The sequence below is a fragment of the Pleurodeles waltl genome, chromosome 9 (assembly GCF_031143425.1).
Source record: "Pleurodeles waltl isolate 20211129_DDA chromosome 9, aPleWal1.hap1.20221129, whole genome shotgun sequence".
NCBI classification, from domain to species: domain Eukaryota; kingdom Metazoa; phylum Chordata; class Amphibia; order Caudata; family Salamandridae; genus Pleurodeles; species Pleurodeles waltl.
In genome coordinates, this window is record NC_090448.1 from 626,613,108 (window position 1) to 626,639,469 (window position 26,362).

The 26,362-nt window shown below is 43.4% G+C and overlaps 1 protein-coding gene across 2 annotated transcripts in view; it reads right to left on the minus strand.

Moving 5' to 3' along the window:
* Window positions 1-26,362, minus strand: part of NPAS1 (neuronal PAS domain protein 1) — a 444,390-nt gene that overhangs the window by 33,223 nt on the left and 384,805 nt on the right. For both annotated transcript variants that reach the window (XM_069207656.1, XM_069207657.1), the window contains exons 6-9: window positions 16,312-16,424; window positions 9,672-9,868; window positions 6,336-6,442; window positions 1,395-1,542 (exon numbers count right to left, since the gene is read on the minus strand). In XM_069207656.1, the coding sequence (XP_069063757.1) occupies window positions 1,395-1,542; window positions 6,336-6,442; window positions 9,672-9,868; window positions 16,312-16,424 (565 nt within the window). The remainder of the gene's footprint in view (window positions 1-1,394; window positions 1,543-6,335; window positions 6,443-9,671; window positions 9,869-16,311; window positions 16,425-26,362) is intronic.

The window sequence follows — 26,362 nt, forward strand, 5'->3', positions numbered from 1 at the left end:
ATGTGTTAATTCTCTACATGACTTCCATCTTCAATAAAATGGCTAACCTTGAGAAGTAGAGTGCCTCTGTTTGATATGGTTGCAAATACAATACAAGAAGGAATTGTTGAAGTAGATAATGTCACTTACCCGGCCCTTTATATAGTTAAATCAAAAACTCCAGGGCACTTATGCTCCACACTGTGGCCCAAAGGACTAATAGCCAGTAGTTCTCTGGAAGCAGAAACAGTGCTAAGATAGCTGTCAAGAAACAACCTTGAGGGCACTAAAGCATGGAGGGGCATTCACCCATATTCTGGCCCAAGCAGCAAACCTTACTGCACGCAATAGAGATACAATACTTAAGCACAAAATAAATATTACCTAAGATGTTAATAGAAATAAAGAAAATAAATCACAAATGAAAGCCCAAATTTATCAAGGCTTTGGGTTGCCACGCACCACTCGAGGGGGTGCAAGGGTGACTCAAAACATGAGTGAGATTCATCAAGCCATGAGAGGCCGGCTTGATAAATCTAGAGTAACACAACGCAGCACAAGAAGCTGTCTTGCATTACTGCACCCCAGGGAGTCTTTCCTTGGGTGGAGTGTGGGTGTTCCACACATCCACCCATGGATTTTGGTGCATTCACAAATATACCGTTAGTGGTAGACTTGGGAACGCGTCAAAATACTATTCCTCTAAAGGTGAGGCATAACGAGGAAAAATATCTTTATTTCTCCTCATTTTTTCCTCTTTCTATATGGGCTTCATTCTGCGGAACACATAGAAAGAGGAAAATACCTCTCAGGATTGTTTTTGTGCAGGAAGGTATCCCTTCCAGCACAAAAACAATCCTGCCTATTACGCAGGTACCATTGCAACATGACGCAAAGGTGTTTGTGTTGGTGCTAGGCAGTCAAAAGTGCTCCCGCACTAGGAAAGGACAGGAATGCACCCTATAATATTAAATATGACGCATTCCTGCCCTTTCACCAAGGGGGCTGCAGCAAGGTGGCTTGGTGCATTGTGCTGCATGAAAGATTGATAAATCTGGACCAAAATGACCAGCTACAGTAGCTCTTCTTTAAATGCTACCCTTCCATAGGGCTCACACCTACCTTAAAAGGTAAACCTATTTATAGGGACAGTTTTTTATCCTTTCGCATACAGACACCATTTTTAAAATTAAAAATCTTTAACTCTAAAGTGCTTGCAAACATTGTAAATTGGGAACATTACAAAGGTAAACTGGTAGCACATAGATGAGTCTCTTTTCTAAGTGTAATAAGTGCATATTTAAAGTTTGAGTTACTTTCTTTTTTACTTCAAAGCATTAAAACAGCAATTTAGGAGGCCTATCACACTTTCCAGTCACTCCCTTCCCATTTCCTGCCCCAGTCATAGTCCTCACCTTAGGATGTAGTTCACCCATATCATGTTCCTCTCACTGGGATTCTTCATGTTCACCGAGATGGTGGCACAGGACTGGATCCAGATGAAACCACCACTCTTCTGTAGCCAGCGATAGTATTTGGTCACAACTTGGCCTTTGATTAGTACTGAAAACAGTCAAAGCAACAAGAGAAATCAGGTGTGTGAATTGACGTAGGCTCTTCGAAACCCCTGTAAATGGCTTTGGTCACTTTCTTCTGCAGAAATCTTGCTACTTAAGGTTTGGAGTCCCACAACACACTGAAGTAAAGTCAATAGATATTTTGAAAACATTATCTGTAGTTTTTGCTCTGCCTATGCCTGTTGCTAATGATGAACGGCATCAATAAATAGGACAGAAATGCTTACAGACAATCATCAAGGTTGGATTCTAGTAGAGTTAGGTGAAGCTACTTTCTGGATGAGTTTGGTTTCTGGTATGGCTTGGCTGAGTGAACCTATACTCTTTGGATGTGTTGCTTTCCTGTGTGGTTGGGTGAAACTGTAAAATGTTCTTTACACAGGTAATTCTACATGGTTGAGGATATGTGCTTCCACTTGGGATTAGTTTGGGTTGTATAATTTGAGTAAGGTTAATTTTTATTTGGGTTCAGTGTGGTAATAACGTAAGGTGTGTTTGTTTTAAATAGAAGGGGGGGGGGTTTGATGAGGTGTTTAACAGTTAGAACCCCCCACTGCACACTCCTCCAATCATTTTGGGACCACAGGCAGCAAAGAGAAATTATTTTCAATGATGTCTCCAAACATAGCACTAGTGACTAGGTCTGAGACAAACACCCTTAGTTGCTCTTGTGTGTTGATTTGAACACCTAGTAACTATAGGGCAATGTCATGAAATGCTCTGAGTATTGATCTTGGAAAAGATACAGGTCTTATATGTCATACTGATGGAGAGATAGATTTTGTCGGATTTTGTTAGGCATGAGGTAATTCTATTGACAAGGGCCTAGAAGTGGAAAGGCTCTCTTATGGTCTGGGACTATTGTAGTCCCACATTCGAAGATCGTGAGATGTGATAGCATAAATCTTTGATTTTGGAACAGATGTATCATGGGCTATTGTTAAATACTTCATAGCATCATTTAGTGTATTGACAAGTAGCCACACTCTGAGTCTGAGCTACTTACGCAAAGGAATCACGCCAATAGCACTGGCTTGTCAGCTCCCAACCCAATGGGAAGGTTTCCTGTCTGCATCCTCAGACTACTACACATCTGAATCGCTTGATCTTCTAGTGCAGCCGCTGTAAGTGCAATGAATTCCAGCAAGAAAGGCATTCAGTCAGTGAGGATAACTCGGGGCACTGCAATCATTATGATAGATCAAAACTGAACTGATACAAGTCTTTCCAGAGATCTGAGTAATATTGGACTTGGTTAAATATGTTCTTGCTGCATAGGTGGTCAAATTCAATACAATGGATAGGTTTTGCTATTGGGATTCTTCTGCTTTGGAGTTTTAATAAGTGTATGTTTCAGTGGTATTTGAGGATGTTCAATCAGAAGATATATTTCATACTTTTTTTGTATTTTGGTAAACTACCCACATAAAATAACCAAATAGAGGTTCAGAAGCTCTACTTTTTAGCCAGCATTCTCAGGAATACACATTTTGCTATCAAAGGTTGGCCTCTTCATTAGGCATCTGTCTTGGTAAGGCCTTGAGGTATCACTCTGTTATTTTCATAGAAACTGACACCTGTCCCTTTCTCAAATTACTTGTGAGTGTGACCCTGAAGAGTAACCTATTGTGTACAATACCTGTACTTACAGCGGTCAGCTCATTGCTTATCATTGTTTGAATTTACTGCCAACTTTCAATGTGCATTCCTCTTATGAAATGGCCTTCCTTCTGCCTTCTATGTTAGTCCCTCCCTCGAAACATACCTTTGTTGCCATCCTTTTGATTGGATGACTTGTACTCATCTACTGCTGACATTCAAGGAATTGCTTTTGAGGTCTGGCTGTAGCCAAGCCCTTTAGATTTCACTAACATCTTTATAATATATAATTATATATATTATATGTATAATAACTCCCACAGACCCTTGTCTGCACCACATCTTCAACCTTGGAAACCAAATGATCAGCCAGGAACTCACCACCCTGCTCAGCACCTCTATCACCACTGCAAAATTTCCCGACACCTGGAAACACGCCAAAGTCAGACTACTACTCAAAAACACCCTTCGCCAACCCCAGCGATCCCCAAAACTTCTGGCCAATCTCCCTGCTCCCATTTCCGGCGAGGGTACTGGAAAAGATCATCAACAAGCAACTCATGACATACCTGGAGCAGAACCAGCTACTCAACGCCTCCCAATCCAGCTTCCACAGCAATCACAGCATTGAACCTACCCTCATCACAGTCACCGACATCCAAACCCTTCTCGACTCAGGAGAAACAGCAGCTTTGATCCTCCTCGACCTCTTGGCAGCCTTCAACACTGTATCCCACCACATACTGATTGAAGACTCCACCACATCGGTGTCCAAGGGGACACGCGCAGATGGATCACCTCCTTTCCCACCAGAAGCACCCAGAGGATCCACATTTCATCCATGGAGATCACCTGCGGTGCCTCCCAGGGCTCATCCCTCAGCCCCACAGTCTTCAATGCATATATGACACTGCTGGCCAACATCTTCAGATTCCACACACTCAACATAATTTTCCTAGCAGCCAAAACTCAACTCATCTTCTCACTCACCGATGACCCCTCCACCACTACAGCCAACTTCCACAGATTCATGGCAAGCATTGTTGACTGGATAAAGAACAACTACCTGCAGCTGAACACAGACAACACGGAAGTACTGATATTTGGCAACAGCAGCAACACACAGAATGACTCCTGGTGGCCCTCAGACCTAGGACCTTCACCCACTCCCTCCGACCACACCAGAAACCTTAGAATCATCATTGACAACAAGCTCACCATGGAATCACGGATCATCGCCATCTCCTTTGCCTGCTTCCTCACTTTGCACATGCTACATGAGACCTTCAAGTGGCAAACCTACACAGGAGACGCAACGTGACACAGGCTCTTATCGCCAGCTGACTGGATTACGGGAATGCCCTCTATGTAGAAATCACCGCACACTTCCTACAGGCAGAAGCCTACACTCTGCCTCCCTTTCACTTTCCCATACTCCTTGCATTTTAACAAAGCAGAATTGGAGGATGCTTCTTTTCTATTATGGCAGCGAAAACCTGGAAGGGCCTCCCCACACACCTCCAGACTATCACCTCAATTCCGGAATTCCAAATGGCCCTCAAGACCTGGCTGTTAGAATAAGACTCCAGGACCTGCATGCACATGAATACCCTATCAGGTGATTAGCCACACTTTATAAATCCTAATTGATTGATTGACAGGTGCCTCCAGTAAGCCCTCTTCATCCACTGGTTTTGTGTTATGTCATTCACTTTTTTCTTCAGCACATCACAACACACGGCACTGGGCAGTGGATCAACGCACTTCAGCCAACAGCTAACTTCACTGTGAGTGACAGCATTCTGCTCTTTTACAAAGAGCACATTCACACACAAAGTAGTCCCTGTAAGTGCCAGTGACTATTAAAGCTATGCTTTCTTTTTGAGACCACAAAATATTTTTGCTTTTAGCCAAATTTTTATTTCTAGATTGATGTGAGCCCAACAGCTTCATTAACAATAAAGTTTGCCAAACCATGACAAAAACAAAAAAAGCATTCAGAAAACCAAAAGGTTGACGGGCAATGCCTGACATAATGGCTTTGCCAATGGTTGTTTTCTTTTGCTTTCAGTAGTTTTTAGGCTCTCTCCCCATCCCATATGTTGCTTCTCCTTTCACTTCCTCTCCCCCACAGAGGGTGTTCTCTATCTTGGAATGGTGCATTAAAAGAAGGCAAAAAAGCTGCTGTGTCATGACATATTTGTATGCATGCATGGTAACACATGCTCATGCATACATCGTCACGCTGTGTCTAAAAGCTAAAATTGTACTGTGTCCTGACCTATGCACATATACATATTGTGATGCGTGTGCACGGATATGTCATCTGTGTAGCATCGGCAATAAACTCAATCGATACCAATCGGAGTCAACCTTAGACAAAGAGTATAGCTACACCCACTCTTGCTGGAAATAAATATGACTTACACATATAGCCTAAACAAACCTTAATGAAGAGAACCTTTTTCACAGTGCCTCATCATACCCAATTAGACTGGACGCCAGTATCGCCAGAAAAGTACAACTAACATTCCGAGTGAGAAGCATCTACGCCCATCATGTGTAACTTCCCAACCAAAAACCAACCTCAGCAAAGAGCAGCGTCACAGCCAGTTAAAAAAAAAATCATCATCACCTAACATATTCTACTGTGCCTTGTCTTAGAGGATACCAATTGTTACCCTTATGAACAATTTCATTCAAGCTTGCCCTTAGGGCATAGCTAGACCCAACCTCAATACAAAGAAACAGCACCCAAAGAGTGCAATTGAAACTTCTCCCAAGTGAAACCAACCTCATAAATATGTATAAAAGCACCCAAAGACATCAAAAACAATCTCCTCCCAAAACGTCTGTTTTATATTAGTACATAACCCACACCTAATCAAACCAGCATGACCCAGAGAATATAACCTCGCCTAAACCGTACTGCTCACCCAGTCAAGAGGAAAATAACAACAACATATACACAGAAGCCTTGAATGTTCTGGTCCCTGGCCTTTATCTCCTTGGTGTATTTCTTTGCATGTCCCTGGTTCATCTCAGTAATTGCACATTAAAATTGATGGAGTGCTTCTGATTGAAAATGAATCATTCACTTGGTGGATAATAACCTTTCCTCAAGTTAATCGAAATTCCAGTGGCATGCTCTTGGGTTTAGAAAGTTGCTGAAATGCTTACAGTCTCTGTGACTTTGTCGAATTCCTTCCACGTCTGCAGCATGAACGAACTGGTAACAGTTTTTTCCCACCAAATCTGATGCAGACAGGTCCATGTAATCTGTGATCCTGCACAAAGGAAAGAGATAGCAAGGAGAAGGGTAAGGTGACGGAGGAAGAAGAGGGACAGACGAAAGGAAGTCAGAAAGGGTGAATTAAAAATAAAGATAGAGAAGAGAACAAAGTGTAAAAAAAAAAGAGTAAAACTCAATCCAATTTAAATGTGATTTGCAAGAGTGTTTGCAAGGGTAAGCAAAGACGTAATATGATAAGGTTGCTGGTAAAGAGTTACCGGCCTCGTCAGAAATGACAAATGGGCTGATTCTGAGTTTGGAGGAGAGGCAGAGTACTCTCTCTGGTCAGCAGGCCCAATTTAGAGGTAGACAGACTTAAAGTATGCCGATGCAGGAGCCTACTCCGGCTCTGTTGCCGACACACTCCTCCAACAGCGGCCAGAGAATTGGCCATCGGAGGTAAGCGATACGGCTGTCCACCTAATGTAGAGAGGACAGTCAGACAGCTTATATTTTATTGCCCGTCATGGACAGGTAAAACCTTGTAGTGAATGATGGTAAAAAAAATATATATATATACAAATGATCCTCACAAAATAGGAGAAAAGTCCCATGATATTGAGATATCGAGCCATTAGATTTATTTTTTTCAAAAATAAACTCCTGCTTTGGGAGTGCGTTTTTGAAAAAAGTGAAACATTGGAAAGTTTTCAGGGCTGGTCAACATATTTGACAGAGCCACCTGTCAGACTTTTACAACATTGCCAGAAACCGATGTGGTAGCAGTTCCTGCCAATCTTAAGAGATGTCCGTGGGGTCAGCGGACATTTCTACATTTGGAAGATGGGATGTCCGGCAGAGACAGTGATTTATTCCATCGCCCCAACGTACAGTAACACCAGAGAATGGGCAGCTTAATTGGACCAGCTTTGGGGATCTTGTAATGAAACTATATGTTGCCTGTCCAGTGCACAGAAGAACCATCCTAATGAAAGGAAGTAGTTTAGTGATCAGTATTTTCTCATCTTCGAAACTGAACTATGCCCTCAAGTGTGATATCACCGTAAAGCAAACAGAAGACACATGGTGAAGACAAGATGACATGAAATCATATTGAAAGCTGGTCAATGAAGCTAGGATCCCTTTAGATCTACCAAATCCTGTTGCAAAGCGTAAAGAAAACTCTTAGTTCAGCGAGGCATGCACAGGTACATAATGTACAAAGCCCATCAAGATCAACCTTCTTTTAGTTGCCAGAATTTGGCACTGCTCTAATGCTGATTGTTTGTAAGCAGATGATACTACCTACTATTAATATGTAATGCCCCATCCAGTCAAGGTAATGTGTAAAACTCACTGGGTTACAGCAGACAGACAGGATGCCTCTTATAGTTTGGATTCATTAGCAATCCGGATATGTGGCATGGTCTCCACAGTAATAAGCAATAGTATCTATTCCCTTACAATAGAGAGTCCCTTCCAGCATGGAGATGATAAAGTACAATGACTCCCCTATAGCATGAACATTAGCAAAATACATTGAGCTCCTTGTATGGATTCCCTTGGGCAATGAGCTCTTTATGTAGGGATTTCCATAAAGTAATGAAGGCCCTTTAGGTAGAAGATAATGCAGGTGTTTCTTAAGGAAGAAAGGTCTGCATGCTTATCGGCTGCTATACTTCAACATAACTCAACAACATCTTCGTTTTTGTCATGCATGAAAGTGAAGGAACTTCTTTTTATTAATACTGTCTTTTCCACCTCCGACACTGAAATATGTACAAAATATGTAAAACCCATGCAATGTTGTAGGCAGCCGAACACGCACCTTGTGAACTAGCAATTTTATTTTAAACATTCTGGGGGTCATTCCAACCCTGGCGGTCATCGACCGCCAGGGTGGATGACCACGGAATCACCGCCAACAGGCTGGCGGTGCTTCCCTGCCCATTCTGACCGCGGCGGTAAAGCCGCGGTCAGAAAAGGGGATCCGGCGGTTTCCCGCCGGATTTCCCCTGTCTGGGCTGAATCTCCATGGCGGCGCTGCAAGCAGCGCCGCCATGGAGAATCCGACCCCCTTCCCTCCACCCTGTTTCTGGCGGTTTTTACCCTAACTTTATACTAACAGGGCCCCAGCATGATTTTCACTGTCTGCTTAGCAGACAGTGAAAATCGCGACGGGTGCAACTGCACCCGTCGCACCCCTGCAACACCGCTGGCTCCATTCGGAGCCGGCTTCTATGTTGCAGGGCCTTTCCCGCTGGGCCGGCGGGCGCTCCTTTGGCGGGCGCCCGCCGGCCCAGCGGGAAAGCCAGAATGGCCTCCGCGGTCTTTTGACCGCGGAGCGGCCAAATGGCAGTGACCGCATGGCGGGCGGCTACTGCCGCCCGCCGCGGTCAGAATGACCGCCTCTGTCTTTAAAGTTTTCTTCTGAATCTTAATGTTGGATTATATTTTCACACCACAGGGCCCCTGAAATTCCCCATTTCCAACAAAACAATGCTTTTCTTTAGAGATGTTTACATTGCATGCTTATTTTTTAAGTGTTCTGAAAAGAGGGAACTGAAACAATTTAAGACATCAAAACTCAAAAGGAGATACACTATATGTAGGATTCTGCTACATTCTGAGTGCCCTCTTGAAATAACTACTCATCAGAGAACTCTGCACTGTAAACTGGAATGGGCATGAACAGTGAAACAAAACATTTTTCTGGCATGTATAGATAATCATCTTTTTTGCTGTTAGAGGTATTTGAACATGTAGTAGCTTTGTTTCCTGCTGTGGATAATAGTACGTCCATCAAAACCTCTTATGCTTATAAACGCATCTGTACACTCCAAAGAATAACAGGTCACTTTTCACTTAGGTTCCATCTTCTGCATAATATGCAGAGTCCAATAAAAATGTAACTAGCTCAAAATGATCAGAATGTGAAGAAGAAATGCAGTCAAGCCCCTGACACTTAGCAAAAAGCAAAAAAAGATAATCTTTTCTCCCAAGTATTGACGAAGAGAGTGAAAATGTCCCAAAATAAGTAGCCTTTCTTACTATGGGCCCCTATCCAATAGTGATCGCCTGTTACAATGGTGGGGTAGGATGTGCATCATTATGTCGTGATAGTCCCCGCAGCGTGGGGACCCTTCACCATAGAGAGGTCATGGTTTTATGGCTACCTTTTGCAGAGGGACGGGTCCGTACATTTGAAGTTCCTTACAGTAAAAGATACAGAAGGACACAGTACATTCGAATCAGTGCTAGATCTCTGCTGATTGGGCACCCACCGGCTTTCACAATACACAATCTGCAGATCCATGTTCACCCGAAACACAAACATGTGGCAGTCGATGCGCACTTCGCTGAGGGTGGAGGGAGGGAGAGTGTGGGCCAGCGCCACCAGTCCCATCACACGGCCTGGGATGGAGTGGGAGTGGCAGAACGAGGGCAGACGTGTGCGGAGGCAGCCTGTGACGTGGATCACCTGCAACACAGAAATTAGACAATACTGAAGGCTGGGCAGGTAAAGTTACTCAGAATATACCATTAATGACCCATGGACCACATGATTAGTCAGTTACGCATCACAACTGTGGACTCACAAAAGTACTACATGGAAATGTGTAAATACTAGGGAGAAAAATATATCGTTGCATGGAGTCTATTCAACTTTAAAATTACCACTTTTATAGGTTCTCTGAAACAAATGTTGAAAAGTATCAAAGTAATATTGTACTTTTTGTTAGTAATCTCAATACTTCATCTGATCCAGTAAAATCCATTTGTAATATATTACAATGTAATACAAAAAAGATTAATCAGATGAGAATGAATTATTTACTGGAATGCTCTTCCTAGAAATTAACCTTGCCTATGTGGTCCAAGCCATAAAATGACTAGAAGGCACTGAAATTCACCAAAAACTATAATCTTTTGTACCCACAAAACCAATCTCTTTTATACATTTAATAGTCTTTTAAAACATTTGCCATGTTGCAATATAATATATCTCCTGGAAGGTTTTGAAAGGGACATGTTATTCCCTCACAATATACACACTGGAAAACTTTAAAAGCTGGGATTATGAAACTATGTCAAGGTCGATAATAACGTCCTACAATAATATCACATCCACTACACTGCCGACTACTACATCGTCATGGTAATATTAAAATTATTGTTCATACTTTCACGTATGTTTACCGATACCTACTATGAGATGAATGGTTAGGTCTATGTAGTGGATACAATATTTTTGTAAAACAATGTAATACGTGATGTAGTGAGGGCATACTGTTGGTTTAAGTATTTTTCAGGCTATAGGCATACCTTGTCCTGTGGACATTCTCCAGTACACTGAAGAGCATCGGACCCAGGGACCCCAGCACTCACCCTCTGTCTCCCACGCATGTACACTATTAAACTGCTGCCACTGCCAAGTACCACCCAGTTAGTTCCAAATTTATTTCAGAACACAGTCTCTCAACTCAAGGCTTCTTGACTTTCAAATTATTCTTTTGTTTAGAAGGGTGCTGAAGGTTGTACTAGAAACAAAACCGGGGATTTAAGCAGTTCCAATAATAAGAATTGAAAATCTTGAGCGTTTGAGATAATATTCTGTAGTTATGCTGTGTCTGAGATATTTGGAAAACACTTGAACCCACTGGTGATTTCTAAATGCTTTGGCACGAATACTAAGACCCTGATTTAAATTTTGGTGGATGGGTTACTCCATCACAACAGTGAGGGATATCCCAGCCGCTGAAATATAAATCCCTTAGGAAATAATGGGATTTATATTTTGGAGGACAGGATATCCGTCACCGTTGTGACGGAGTTACGCGTCCACCGAAATTTAAATCAGGCCCTAAGTTTCTCCTTCATGAGGAAAACCAATATATACAAGAAGGTGATCCATTTTTTTCTTGGATTTGGGGCGTGAATGGTCTTTTTTTGAGGGTGAAAAATGTGCTGGTTCCAGAGCGAACAATCATTGTGCACCACCACTCATTTTTGGGGACCTGGACATATTTTTGGTCATCAGATTTTGATACAATGTAAGCTAGAAAAAGGAGAAAGAAGGAAGGAGAGAAATATAATTTAGCAGCAGTAAACGGAGGAGCAGGGATAAAAAGGAACAATCCAGCATTAAGAGACAAGAAGCATAGAGTGTTGGAATAAGAGTCACAATGTGGGATCAGGACTAGATAGCCTTGTTATACCATGACATTCAGCAGTGCTAGCAGTAAGCTCCTCAGAAAAAAACTTTGGAATGATGCAGCTGTTTCATTTTTTTTGTAAATTAAACACTGTTTTGTAATCCGAAGAGCAGGACACATAATAGCCTAGTGCAATCTAAGGGCGACCTGGGCATATTTCCTGAAGATTTTAAGGTGTTTTGTTGAAATAATATTAGTTTCCTCACCTTAAACTGCACTGAGGTAATCAGAGGAGGTTTCCATGTCCAGAATCCAGTTAAAATGTTCTTTCATGAATCCAATATTCTTGTGGCTTCAAACTCATTTATAGTCATTTCATTAACACGTTTGTCACTTTAGATTTCTCACCACCAATGTAGGCAACAGTTACCCACTTCATGCACTGAGGCCACATCCAGATTTCTCCCATCCTTACCTCCTACTTCTATCTAAAGAGAATGTTTAGACAGGCTCATCAGCAGCACGACGAGCAACCTCATGGGCTCCTTGAATCACTATAGTGCACTCTATAGTCTCCAAACTCACCAACAATGCCCCAACCCGGATGCACTGAACTCCCACAGTTCCTGCACACCTGGACCTCCCCTCACAATGGACATAACTCACTCCATTGTGAGCAGCATCCGCTCTGGAGCCCCCACTGATCCTTGCCCCCACCACATCTTCAACAAAGCCAGTGCCTCAATTGCACCTGAGCTCCGCAAGACCTTCAACTGCTCCCTAGTTTCACCACCTTCCCCGAGGACTGAAAGCACGCCGACATCTGCACGCTCCTAAAGAAACTCACGGCCGACCCCCACAGATCTCAAGAATTACTGCCTCATTTCATTGCTGCCTTTCCCAGCCAAGGTCACTGAAAATGCAATCAACACTCAGCTCTGCCAACACATTGAGGCAACAACATCCTGGGCATCTCCCAATCAGGATTCCGGACCATCCGCAGCACCAAGACTGCTCTGCTTGCATCCGCTCTCTTCTCGACTGTGGCCAAACAACGGCCCTCATCCTGCTGGACCGATCGTCCGCCTTCGACACAGTTTTCCACGGCATCCTATGCGTCAGATTCCATGCAGCAGGCATACGCGGCAAGGCCCTTTAGTGGATACACTCTTTCCTGACAGGCAGAACAGAGAGTCAGACTCCTGCCACACCTGTCAGAACCTATAGAGATCAGCTGTAGAGTACCCCAAGGATCCTCGTTGAGTCCTACATTGTTCAACGCCTACATGACCCCGCTCGCCCGTATCATCAGAAACTAGGGATTGAACATCGTCTCTCACGCCTTTGACACCCAGCTGATCATCCTCCTGACTGAAAACCCCACAACAGCCAAGTAGAACTTCCATGACGGGATGAAGCAGTTGCCGCCTGGATGAAGGGAAGCTACCTTAAGCTAAACTCCGACAAGACCGAGATCCTCATCCTGGGACCCTCCTCCTCAGCCTGGATGACTCCTGGTAGCCCTCCACACTTGGCAGCCCCCCCACTCCTATCGACCATGCACATAACCTTAGCGACGTCCTCGACTCAGCGCTCACCATGACTAACCAAGTCAACGCCATCACCTCCACCTGTTTCCACACCCCCTGACTCCTCCGGACGATTTTCAGAAGGATCTGAAGCGACTGCTGCAAGACTGTAACACATACCCTGATCACAAGCAGACTTGACTACGGCGATGCCCTCTATGCTGAAACCACCAAGAAGAACCTGAGCAAGCTACAACAAATCCAGGACGCCTCCACCACACTCATCCTGAACATACCCAGCCGAGAATATATCACAGCACACCTGAGAGATCTCCACTGGCTCCCCATCGAGAAAAGGATCAACGTTAAGCTCCTCGTACATGCTTACAAGGCCCTTCACAACCCTGGACTCAGTTATCTCAACCACTGCATCATCTTTTACTCCCCTGCAAGACCTCTCACTCCTCCCAGCAAGAACTCGCCACCGTACCACCCATAATGAGGTCCTCGACTGGAGGGAGATCCTTCACCCACCTTGCGGCAAAATGCTGTAACACCCTACCTCTCCACCTCAGGCAGTTGCCATCGCTACCTCAATTCAGGAAGGACCTTAAGACCTTACTCTTCAACTGAACCTTGAGGACCTACCCCACAGTGCCTTGAGACCCTATGGGTGAGTAGTGCACTTTAAAAATACTAATTGAGTTTAATTTAATTGAAGTGCTGCTCATGACCCGGTCATAGAGGGATCCTTGATCACAGGCAAGTTGGTATATCCTCTGCTGCACATGTTAACATAACTGGAACAGGAGTATTATAAACAGAAACCTCTATCCAAGGCAGACAGTGCACACTAGAAGAAGCTATACACAAATGCACATGTGCACTAACGGACACTGAGTGAAAACTCCCCATGAAATGATACTCTGGCAAAGTATGTTTCAGGAAGAAAAAAGCCGGCAAAGAAGTGGGGATTAATGTTCATTATAGTATTATTAGATTTGCATTATAGAAACATCTGGTATCACTTATCAGTGCTTAGAAACAACAGATGTGTGTATGAAGCGCTCTGTTAAAACAAATTTTATTATTACCTTTATTATTATTTTTATTGTTTGTGGTTGGTGTGTTTTAATTATTATTAAGTCAATACCAATACTACTACTACTTTTATTATAATAATAATAATAATATTAATAATAATAATAATAATAACCATAATAATAATAATAGTAATTATTATAATAATAATAATAATCTGATTTCATTTCTTTCTTTCGAGAAACGTATTCTTTTTTAATCGTAGAGTTGAGATACAGGGCAGATTTTATTCTGGGACAATTGCCTTTTCACTTGAATGTGTTCGCTCTCATCTAAAGTGGAGAATATAAAATTGATCAAATGATACGAGCTGAAGCAGTATCAGCAGGGGGAGTTAAAGGCAAGAATTCTGATAACAGAACTAAGACCCCATTCGAGTTGCTCTTCTCTGAATCCTGGAATGGAACTTTTATTGTTTTCCAGCTTTTAAGGTGCAGGAGAGTAGAATGAAGTCAAAGCAGAGATGTAGCTTAGTGATCTACCTATATTACAGGTAAGTTATTCATTATTTACTTCCAGACCAAGAGGGTAGGGAAAAAAGTAAAATTAATCGGGAGTCCTGTCGTGCTCCAGTTAATGAAAGGCACAGAAATACTAAAAAAGTCAGGAGATCTCTGCCACTCCAAATGAAATAGGTGTCAGTGTAAGTATCAAAGTAACAAGCAGAAATGACTGCCTTTCTTGCCTCTGAGAGGTGGGTGTCAAAAGTGCTGTGTCTTACCAGTCGAAATCACGTGACCCTTGCTACTTTGAAGATAGGATAGGGGAAAGCTTACATTTGACTCTTAAATGCTCAGTGCCAAACAAGGGTAGGGAAGAAGAGAGACCCACAGTTCATGGCCCTTTTACCTTACGAGCACTATCCCTCACTGTACCCATAACCAGTCACACCATAACACTCTATAGCCCGAGGGGACTGACTCACTATTAGTAGGGCTGCGATGCCTCTACTAAAACTCTCAGGACTGGTAAACATATAAAGGTTGAAATCTGCAACTAACTTGCAAACGTCCAAGTATGAGAAGAAGAAATGCATGTTTACTTGAATAAATATAATCATAAATTTGTATTGATTAGCAGAAGCTAGGTTTAGAAGTCTCCTTAGCACAGGCCATCCAGTTGAGAAGCAAGGTTGGAGATGGAGAAGACCGAAGCTCTAAATCACCAACTCTTTTAAGAAGGTGACAATTTTATGGGTATTTGCTGTCACTTCTTGATTGACGTAAATCATAGCCAACTACAAGATCTTTGTGAAAAGACAATCTTGTCTAAGTCCTAAATCCATCTGGTGAAGTCAGATTTCTTTCTGTTCTAGCACCTGATTAAGGCCATTGACAGTTTTATGTTAGTAAATCACCTGCCACTATATCGTCTAATCAGTATACAACCTCTGCAGGGCTGTGTCTTTAATGGGATCAGTCCATTCATTGTTATAAGGCACACTGACGCGGTCTGCGCCAGCGTACCCAGTTCAGGGTGCAGTCAAGGGCACTGCACCCTTCCCGTACTATGGGCACTGCAGATCTTATTCATTGCAGCCGGAACTCCTGTTGCTCTTGCCATCTAACCCAAGCCCCTGCATCCATAGCAGAAACAATATGCCCCAGGATATATCACTTCCATCAGAGCTTTGTAGAGATCAGAACCATGGCCGGACTGGATCTAGCAGGCATTGGGTATTTTCCAGGTGGGTGGAAGGGTGGGGGACTTTTTTCAGTAGTGCAGGCTGGTTTTGGTACTGGGGGATAGTTATGCAACAGTGCTGCAATATCGGCTCCCAGTAACAAGGGAACAAAAGCAGCAGTGCTTTGTCCTTCCAATCTCCCCCTTCGCTCCCCCGACCCATGGGCTGCTCTGACAAAATTGCCAGGGTTGCTTTGGGTTCCCAGTCCATCCCTGGTCAGAATCGAACATAACAAGCACAGACATGATTCCCCTACACACACACATATTTCTCCCCTAGACCCGACTCTTCATGTGTAGGTGTCACTCAGCTCACCCTCCTTATGTCAGTGACTTGGACATCGTTCTTGCTAATGAAAGCCTTGGAACTAACAGTCTGCATACAGAGTCATTCAGACTAGCCGGCCCATAACCAAGAGCCCTGGATCTCAGTGCTCTCTAAGTCATTCACTCACCTTGTAACCTGAAGTCTTCACATGGAGTCCCCGCTTGGTCAGGGTGGATTTCATACGAACAAAGAAGGACCGTTCTAATGTGTCACTTTCAATGGCCAAGGGACTGAGCGGATCTGAAAAAAATAAAATGTTAAGATACTTTGAAACTCAATACGATAATGAAAAAATGCTACAGGAGTGTCCAGGATCTGATCTTGTTTCTCATAGTTAAACAAAAATCAATATGCTTTGTGGTCCTATTTTGCCAGCTCAAATTCCATGGCTATCAAAAATACATCAAAATATCAGAATATTAAATTATTTACCAGAAACACAGAAAATCTGAGACTCTTCCATAAATATTGATATGAAGCTGTATCTCACTAAGTCCGCAGCACCACATGTTAGTTACTCTGCTGGGTGTCCCTGGGGTGCCTGCCTTGTGTCGAGAGGGCGAAGCAATGCCTCCAGACCTGGCTCCGAAGAGTATGGATCAAGCTGAACTCTCGCATTTCAGGTCGATGAGAAAGTTAGATTTTTCAAAGTTGGGAAACAATCTACTCTCTAGGCTTTGAATGATTCGACAAGCAGCGCTTGGCAAGCGGAGGCCGTAAGCCCGACTGACAACATATCAAGGGAAATGGCGTTAGGAGTTTTCAGATTCGGCTCATGTGAGAATTGTTGATCTACACTACCGGAAGAGCAGGGGTTTGTAATTGTGGAAGGGGCATTTTATAAGTGGGCAAATGATTAAAAAATGAAGAACATGTCTCAGCGTTGAAGCATGTCAAGCTCTAAAATTTTCCAGTATTTGAGCACCTCACACATAGGAGGCTTCATCCGTGATGTCACAACAAATACCTGCCTGTAGGCACCCTTGGAGTGACACCTCTGGCCTGAACATCTGCTGGCATCGTCACGTATTCCGACAAGGGAAGTGCTGGGTCAAAAAGGAATTCAATATATTGAGCACAGTGGATTTTCAGGGCGTTTGCCTGAAAATATGACACTGAGATACCACAAAAGGGCGAAAAATTCAGTATTTTGGTATTTTTGGACTTATATTGAGTGCACTGTCATGGGGAAGTGGAAGAAAAGTTAAGGAACGGTCCGGAAGAGCATCAGTAAACCTTGAGGGCCAGTTTTACTAACATTTTGCACTGGGTTTACATCACAAAAGTGAGACGAAGTGTGCAGCACACATAGAAAGAGGAAAAAACAGGGAGAAATAAAGATATTTCTTCCCTTTGCGTCATTCTTATGCCACCCCTGAGGTGGAGTAGGAATCTGACACATTCCCAGACTTGTAAATCTGGGCATGCATCAGATTCCTTTGGGTTCCATGGGTGTTGGGTGGGAACACCCCAAGCAACACTCATGGAATGCCACTTTCACAAAGTGCTATGCGTGAAAGGGGCCCATATTTACAAGGTCGTTAAATATGGGCGGAAAACTGCGTCACCAGAGCATAAAAAAATGACACTCCAGTGGTGCAGTGTGCTGCTAGGTCCTCATAAATTAGGCCCCTAGTTTCCAGTGCAAAACTTGTTTTGCTCTGTAGTCTAAAAGTAATACAAACCAGCATGAAGTCACTTAGAGTTACTTTATGTCACGGGTGCAGAGGCTGAACTTACTATACCAGTAATCAGGCTTTTCCCTTGAGGCTGGAAGGGTGGGGAGTGCTTTTGTTATGGAGGGGGGGGGCGTTTTTGTAGCAGTGCAGCAGTTTAAAAAAACAATGCAGATTTCCTTGTAAATCCAACAGTTTTCAGGCAACAATAAATGTGCCAAGATAACTCTGGTGATTAATGTACCTGCAGGAGAGAGATCTGAGTTTTGTCTGGTGGCAGTTTTGGCTCATCTAAGGTAGCGCATAGTGTTAATATGCCTGCTGCTAATAACATGAACTATGCAGATTACAGAACAGAGTTTTATGTGCATAGCTCAATGGGATTCTGCTTTTGTCATAGAGATCCTTTTCTTACTGTGCAGTTCATAATTTGCCATCACAATCTATCACAGTGAACTGCCATCAAGGAGCTGCATGCAAACTGCTTGGTACAGGTTAGAAAGTTATGCCTTTGCCAAGTTTTTGATTATCCTAATTTTGCTAAAAATGGTTTGCTCAGGTAGAAATAAATTGTTATTAGTAAAGTCAACACTAACCACTGTGTTACATTCTGAATCTAGAGTTTACACTTTCTCAGACCAAGCACTCTTAAAAAATGTCTACCACTATGGATGGCATGTGAATCCTACACCTTGGAGTCCCCTTTGCCTTGTACAACATTTTCTATACACTGATTTACACAATTACACAAGAGAGGCACTATAAAACAAATGAAATACATGTGAGAGAAAGGCTATAGAGAGATGAGAGGTTCTGTTAGAGGATGATGGTGAGGGAATCATTGACGAGCCCCAATAAAGATTGCTGTATCCTGGTGGTCTGTAAGGTCATTGTTTACTATGCTTTAAAAACGAATACAATTTAATACAAAATGAACAATGTTCGTAGAATGCATTGTTTTTGCCATTGTTTTTTCAGATTTTATTGGCGGTAGAACCCCTCTAAATCCCATTGTAGTGGTCAGGCTCGCTCGCTATGTACCCTATTGGGGCAGGTCTGGCAAAATCTGTCAGGGCTGCTTTGGGTTCCTAGTCCAGCCCTAAAGGAGGGGGTTCCATGGGTCAAAATGGGTGTTTCAATGGAACTACCCCATCGATTTTGCTGCAAAGCCTCATCTGTTAACAATAGTAGTCAGGGTTTGGCATCAAAAATTAACACCACATGAATGCAGGCATTAAAAGGAGAAATGCTTTAATTTCTCCTTTATTTTCTGCCTTTGTCTATATGCTACCCTATATACACTCTGGGCCACTGGAATTATGTGGCAGGGGAAGGCCAAATTATGGGGCAGTCTTGAGTAAATTATGCAGCAAGAAAAGGCTACTTATGCGGCGTAATGCTATTACTATTTTGTCATAGGATTAATGAGTTGTTTTGTTATTTATACACTTGTTAACACTGCCTGTGCATTGGTTGCATCTCATTAGTACCAATTTAACACCCAAATATAGCAATAAGCAACAGAATGGTGACCAGTTAAACTTTGCAAAGGGCCTTCCACTGCGTGGAAACACTCTTTGCTGCATTTTTAGATACATTTTGAACTGTCTGAGCTAGAAAGTATTTTTTTGTTAAAATTTGCAGATTATGCAGCAGATGATGCATTTTGTGGCAAATGTCACAAATCAATAATGATGCAATAATTGCCGCAGCTGCATAGTCACAGAATTCCAATGGCTCTGCATTTAAAAATGTTACGTTTTAAAAGTTGTTTAGGAATAGTATTTGGTACTGCAAGGGTACCCTTTCAGTACAAAATCTAAGCTAGACTCATACACATGCTCTTGCACTATGGCTCAAATGTGTGTGCTTCGCTTCAAAATTCTGTGCAGGTGCTAGGGAAATGGGAGGAGAGTGCCACTTCCCTGTAGATATGGTGCTCTCTTGCTCCCTCCCTGTTATGCCACACAGTTCAGCTTTTTTTGCTGCTGGGCTACGTTGGGTGACACTTTAGTAAATCTGGCTCTCAGTGGCGAGAAGATAGCGGCTGTTTACAGGCACCCACCATGAGTGAAGGAGAGTGTTGGAGTTGAAAAAAAACACTGGGACAATACAGGGAAGCTAAAAGGTAGGGGAAATCAATGTCAACGGCTACAGACAAACAAAATTTTGAGAGTAGGGGAGGGTGGACAGTAGATGACAGGGAGGGTCAGACTGGCCTATAGGACAATCAGGCAGTGCCTGATGTGCTGCTCTGACAGGGTTGTTGGTCGCCTGTTTTATGCTCTGCTGGGCCTGTTTTCACTGTTGAATTCCCTGATATTACCATGGACATTGATTTCAGCAAGCTTAAATGCATGCAGTCTTCCATATCTTGCAAAACACTTATACAGTGTGTATTTACGAGTTCAAAACTGCCCCAATTTACAATTATGAACACTTCTTTAGCTATCTAATTCACTAAGTGGGGGCCACTTTCATTTTGCGGCCGGGCCTGTTTTCTATTCCAGTCCGACTCTGGTCTCAAAACCAGACTCGGACTGGATGGATAGTTAGTTATCTAGTAGACTGCATAAGGTGGAAAGCAGGACCTCTATGAGCAGAAACATCGGGTACCAGGCAGAGAGTTATGTGGCACCTCCCGCATAATTCAAGGAAACCAATAACAATAGATATGATGGTAACACACTTACACCCACCAACCCACAAACCCTTTTTAAGGATTAATTAAAGCACTAAAAAGGTAAATGTGTTGGTTCCCAAAGAGGGATTAACACCCCCCAAGCCCTCAAAGGAGTGAACACTAGTGTTACTGCCAACAGGGAAATGTACACCCGTCTTTGTCCAATTTCTCCTCACCTGCCCTCTCAGAGATGGAACAGGGGGGTTAGAAGAGCACATGACCATCGTCACTATGTGTTCATAATGTATCAGTAGTGCATAGAAAAATATACTATCAAAGACAAGTCACAACACAAGCAAAATCTTTATTTTCTATCTCATTTATGTGTGTATTTATTTATTCAACTTTTGTTTAGGTTTGTTCCCCAAAATGCATGACGTCACCGCAAATGTTCAAGATGTTCAGAACAAAGGACTAGGGTGACCACAGCCCTCCAGGTCATTACAGGCACTTTTTCCAGTCCTGGATTTTCTTGTGAGAATCTAATGCATTTTGGGTGTTGTAGCCTTGTTTCACCTCCATTGGCTTAAGTAAACCAACACATCTGAAAAAATTATTTGTAAGTGAAAGCTACAGGACTGCGAAGTGTCCAGAATGACCTGAAGTGAGGTGGTCACCCTACGAAGGACTGGGGGTGTGACTTGCAAGATCATGAGGCCTAACGGAAGTAAGCAGCTGCATGTGTGAGGGGGGGGGTGGAATAGTGAGATACAGAAGACAGACATAAAAAAATGCAGACTTTGCGACAAAAAGAAAATAAATAAGAAGGACAAGATGGGCAGAGTCTGAAGAGCTAAGGAGAGTGGAAGAGGGAAAAAGAGACAGTTTAGCATAGTGTGTGAGAGGAGCTAAGGAACGAGAGAATGATAGGGAAAGAGAGAGAGAGGAACACAGAGAAGGAAGTAGTAGATAAGGAGAGATAGTTATGAGCACGAAGAGGGTGAGCAGAGAGAACGAAAGACAATGAGAGCGAAAGAAAATAAAAGACAGAAGGAAGGAGAGAGAAAAGTTGAAGGGGACATGTTAGAGATGAGGGCGAGATAGATAGATAGATAGATAGATAGATAGATAGATAGATAGATAGATAGATAGATAGATAGATAGTAGAGGACAATGACACAAAAAGAAGCGAGAGGCAGACATTGCGTCTGTCTTCTTGGATCCGAAGGATCCCATGCTGCGACGTCATGGCGTGAGTCTGAGGGAATCCATGAGGGCGGATTAGGTGTGAGGGCAGTGCACTAGCTCATGGGGTATGTGGCTCAGTGTAGCATGTATAGGCGCAGCGCATCCTGCTATATAAAGAGAGGGGCACACGAGAGTACAAGCAAGAGATAGGTAAAGCTGGAGGCATGCAGGTGATCCAATGGACTCGGGTGGATTCAAACTACGTGGGCTTGACTGTACCTGCCCATCACTTCTGTGCATCACGCAGGGCTGCATGATACCTGGGCGCAGAGCAGGGATCCCCGGGGAGGCACAGCACGTGAGCCCCCATCACCTTACGTATGGAGGATAGAGACGAGGCGGCCCATGCTCACCCCGTGTCCACGAGAGTCTGCGCTGTGCTCCAAGCTGCAGGGTCCTGCTTTCGCATTCCCTTTCACTTCACGCTACACATAAATCTTTTAAAAGTTCCCCAGATAAAAGAAGAGCAGGGGGAAATCAAAAGCCAAGCTGGGCTGTCTGAAGCCTTCTGCTCAGCTCTCTGAGCCCTGACATCTTCAAGCAGGAGTAATGGAGGCGTAATCCAGAACCGAGGGGGCATTGCTGATGTCCACCCCTTCAGGCTCCAACCAATGGCTGTCAGTCTCAAGTAGGGTCTGTCTGTAGAACTTGTGAAGAATAGAAAGATATGGGGCCCAAACGAGCAAAGGCATAGCTGCCGAAAAATGCGGCTGCAGAACATCGAGTTTAAAAATATCATAGACAGGATAGTGAAGGTATGTATAGACTTACTAGTTAATTCCTCAACTCGACATATACTTACCTGGTTGATCTATCTATCTATCTATCTATCTATCTATCTATCTATCTATCTATCTATCTATCTATCTATCTATCTGTTTATATATATAGTTAGGCTCACATTTTAAACGCACAAAACCAAATAAATCTACTTGTTATAGTTAGGGTTATCTCAAGTGACTATAACATGCACTAAGGTAACTATAGCTCACGCCCCTTCATGCATAGTTTCTTGTGAAACATTTTACTGCAAATATTACATTGATTTTATCAATGATGTTATCAAAATGTCATGAATGCTGTCATTTACGGGGTAATTAGCAGCGCATGGTGAGGGTACGAGTTATAGTTACTTGAGCTAACTCTAACTAACTTTAACAAGTAAATTGCCATGATTTTGTATGTTTAAAATGTGAGCTTAATTATAATGTCCTTGTAACCTTTGTTTTTTTTAAGTGATTTTGAATGTTTTTTAAATTCTATTTCCTAACTATAATGTCCCTATAACCTTTGTTTTTTCAGTCAATTTCTATTTTAAAAAAAATGTAAAGTAATTGTAGTTACTATACGTTAATTCAGCTACCGCCACGCACAGCCTTCGGCCATGTACTGTCGGGTTTAGCTGCAGGGCCTGGCCGGGTGCCATGGCCTGCGGCCAATCCCGATAATCACCCAACCCAACGTCATTTTGGGCAAATGTCTTTCCAACTGGAGGACTTTCTACTGGCTAATTAGTAAATGCTACGTTGTTGGATAAATGTATAGTGCATCTTCTACACTACAAGTGTAAAGGATGTCAAGCAAATGTCTCCAGTGACTTTGTGTGTCTGTAACTTTGCCAATGTGATTGTTCCTCTAGCGGAACATCTTCATCAAATAATTTTCAAGGTGGAACTGCAGATCTGCAGTTCCCCCTTGAAAAATCACTTTAAAAAAATATATATTTTGAGGGTCCGTGGGGAGAGCTTTAAGGCCCCTGCGGTCTCAGCCAGCTCACATCTCCTGCAGGATCCTGCATTGCTCCAGCAAGCAGGGAGGTGCTTTAAATAGCCACTCCCTGCTTGCAGGAGCAATGTTTTCATCTCTTTCCCTGCATGCATATTTGTGTGCAGGAAAGAGATGAAAACTCCTTTTTCAGCAGGTGGGAGCTGTTTGATAGCTCCCCCTTGCTGAAAGTGGAGTTATGTTTGCTTATGCTTGGTGAGAGTTGTCAGCTCCACCAAGCAAAAACAAACAGCTATCTTCAAAGGGTGGGCACCTCAGAAGATAGCAAGAGCCGACCCAGGGGGCGATGGTCTCCAGGGCCAGTTATGACTCCACTCAGGAGACCATGCTGTCTCCCTCCAATGTTTCATTTTAGCCCCTAGGAGGTAGTGGTCCCCAGGGCTGGGAGTCAGTGACGAACCCCCTTTATTAATTTACTTGAGCCCTGGGGAGGGGCTGGTCCCTGGAGCAAGGGAGGGCTGCGAGGGCCCCCATTTGCTCTATTGATTGGCCTGGGGAGGGGACACTCCCCAGGGCATGGGGCACATGCCCCCATACATTACAATCATTACTTTGGAGAGGTGGTGGTCCCTGGGACATGGGGGTGCTGTGTGACCGTCCCATTTACCTTATTGATTGCCCCGGGGAGGTGGCGGTCACTGGGATGCGGGGGTAGCATGCCCCGCATACTTTATATGCAAAGCCCCAGGGAAGTGGTGGTCCCCGGGGCTTCAGTAAACCCTAGAAGAGGGCCCGTGCACCCCCCTCCAGAAAATACTATGCCCCAGGACCTGGCCCACCGAGAGGCAAAAATAAAAAAGCTAGCATGGGAGACTGTGCTGACTTTAAAAAAAAAATCATGGTGAAATTTGGAAATATTCGTGATTTTCGCTGTGTTTTTTTAGAAGTGATTTTTAGCTTGGGGGTCCTCTGGGATCCCTGCACCAAGACTAGGTGGGTAGGGTAACAGTCTGACCCTGCTGAAGCCGAGTCTCAAAATGGCTGCCAACACTTTGCGATCGGGAGGATTTACGAAGCCTTTGCGCCTCTAGATATACACATTTTCTTTTAATTTCTCTTAAAATACTGAACGCATTTATACAAAATAAAAAAGTGTACTCTGTGTACCGAAAGCTGCCTTTCTGCCAAATGTAGTGTAATTCTGTCTAGTGACTCGGGCTGTAGTCGCACTCAGAACTCTTGTGGAAATTAACCTGGAAATGCACTTTTATGACCCCCCTTTTTCTCGACCCCCACTTGACGGATCACCCTGAAATTTCTCATGCACCACAGGATTTGTGGGCACATTGTTTGGGGGAAATTTTGTGAAGATTTGTCAAATGTTGCCAAAAATATAGGCAAGTAAAAAAACGCTTTTCGTATGGAAGCTAGTTCCTAACTACAACTACCCACTGGCGACCACCAGTATATATATATATATATATATATGCACACACACACACACCACTAAGTAGTTATAGTTAGGACCTAGTTTTCATAGGAAAAACGTTTTTGTTTTGCTAATAGCTATTTGACCAATCTTCACGAACGTTTAAAAACTAGTCTGCCAGTCACTTCAGCTACTGTTGGGAAAGTTTCAGGTTGATTCATTAAGAGGGGGCTGAGAAGAAGGGAGGGTTCCTAAAATTCATTTTCCCCATGCAATTCCTCATAGGAATTTTAGACACAAATACAGCCCAAACTGCTGAACAGATTTAGACAAAATTTGGCAGAAAGCTAGATTGAGGTCTATTGATATGGGCAGTTCATGGTAACACAGTCTCAGGTTGTCCCACTGTATTGCTGTGATACAGTGGGAAGGTCAGGGGGCTCAACGCCCCCATGTTCCTATGGATGAACCCCGGGCAGATAGGCAGACCCAGATCCCAATAACGAAAAAGATATACCTATTCACAGTCCCACACAGCCACTCACACGCCCACTCACACACTCACAGACCCACAAAACCACTACCATACCCAGTCACAGACCCACACAGCCACTCACACACACACTTACAAACCCACACAGCCACTCACACACCCATTCACATACTCACACACCAACTCACAGACCCACCAAACCACTACTATACCCAGTCCCAGACACATACAGCCACTCACACACCTACTCACACACTCAAACAGCCACTCACACACCCATGCAGCCACTTACTCACCCACTCACACTCACACAACCACTCACACAGCCACCCACACACCTACTCACACGCTCACTCTCACACCCACTTATACACCCAAAAAACCACTCCCAAACCCACTCACAGTCCCACACAGCACTTATACACACATTTACACACCCACTGATACACTCACTAACCCACCTACATAGCCACACACACCCAATTACACACACCCATACACCCACTCACAGAGCCACATCCTGAGGTTGGCTGCATAGGTGTGTTTGGCTGCAGGGCCTGGCCGCAGACCAAGCTCTGTGGCTATCCCCTCAGTGTGCAAGGCCACTAGGCCATGCGCAGCGTGGGGTTGGCTTCATGCGGGGAGTTGGCTGTAGGGCCTGGCATGTGTGGCCAACCACCTGTAGTCATGCGCTGCGGCGGTTGGATTAACATATGGGAATTAAATATTACTTTACATTAAAAAAAACAGAAATTCACAGAAAAAAAAGATTTCAGGGACGTTATAGTTAGGGAATAGAATTAAAAAAATGTAGAAATTCACAAAAAAACAAAAGTTACAGGGATGTTACAGTTAAACTCAGATTTTACACACACAAAACCGTAGAAATTTAGCAGTTTTAGTGATACTTACCTCAAGAAACCATTACCCATGCTCTAAGGTAACGATGACTCATGCCCTTTCCATATAAGCAAATATTTAATT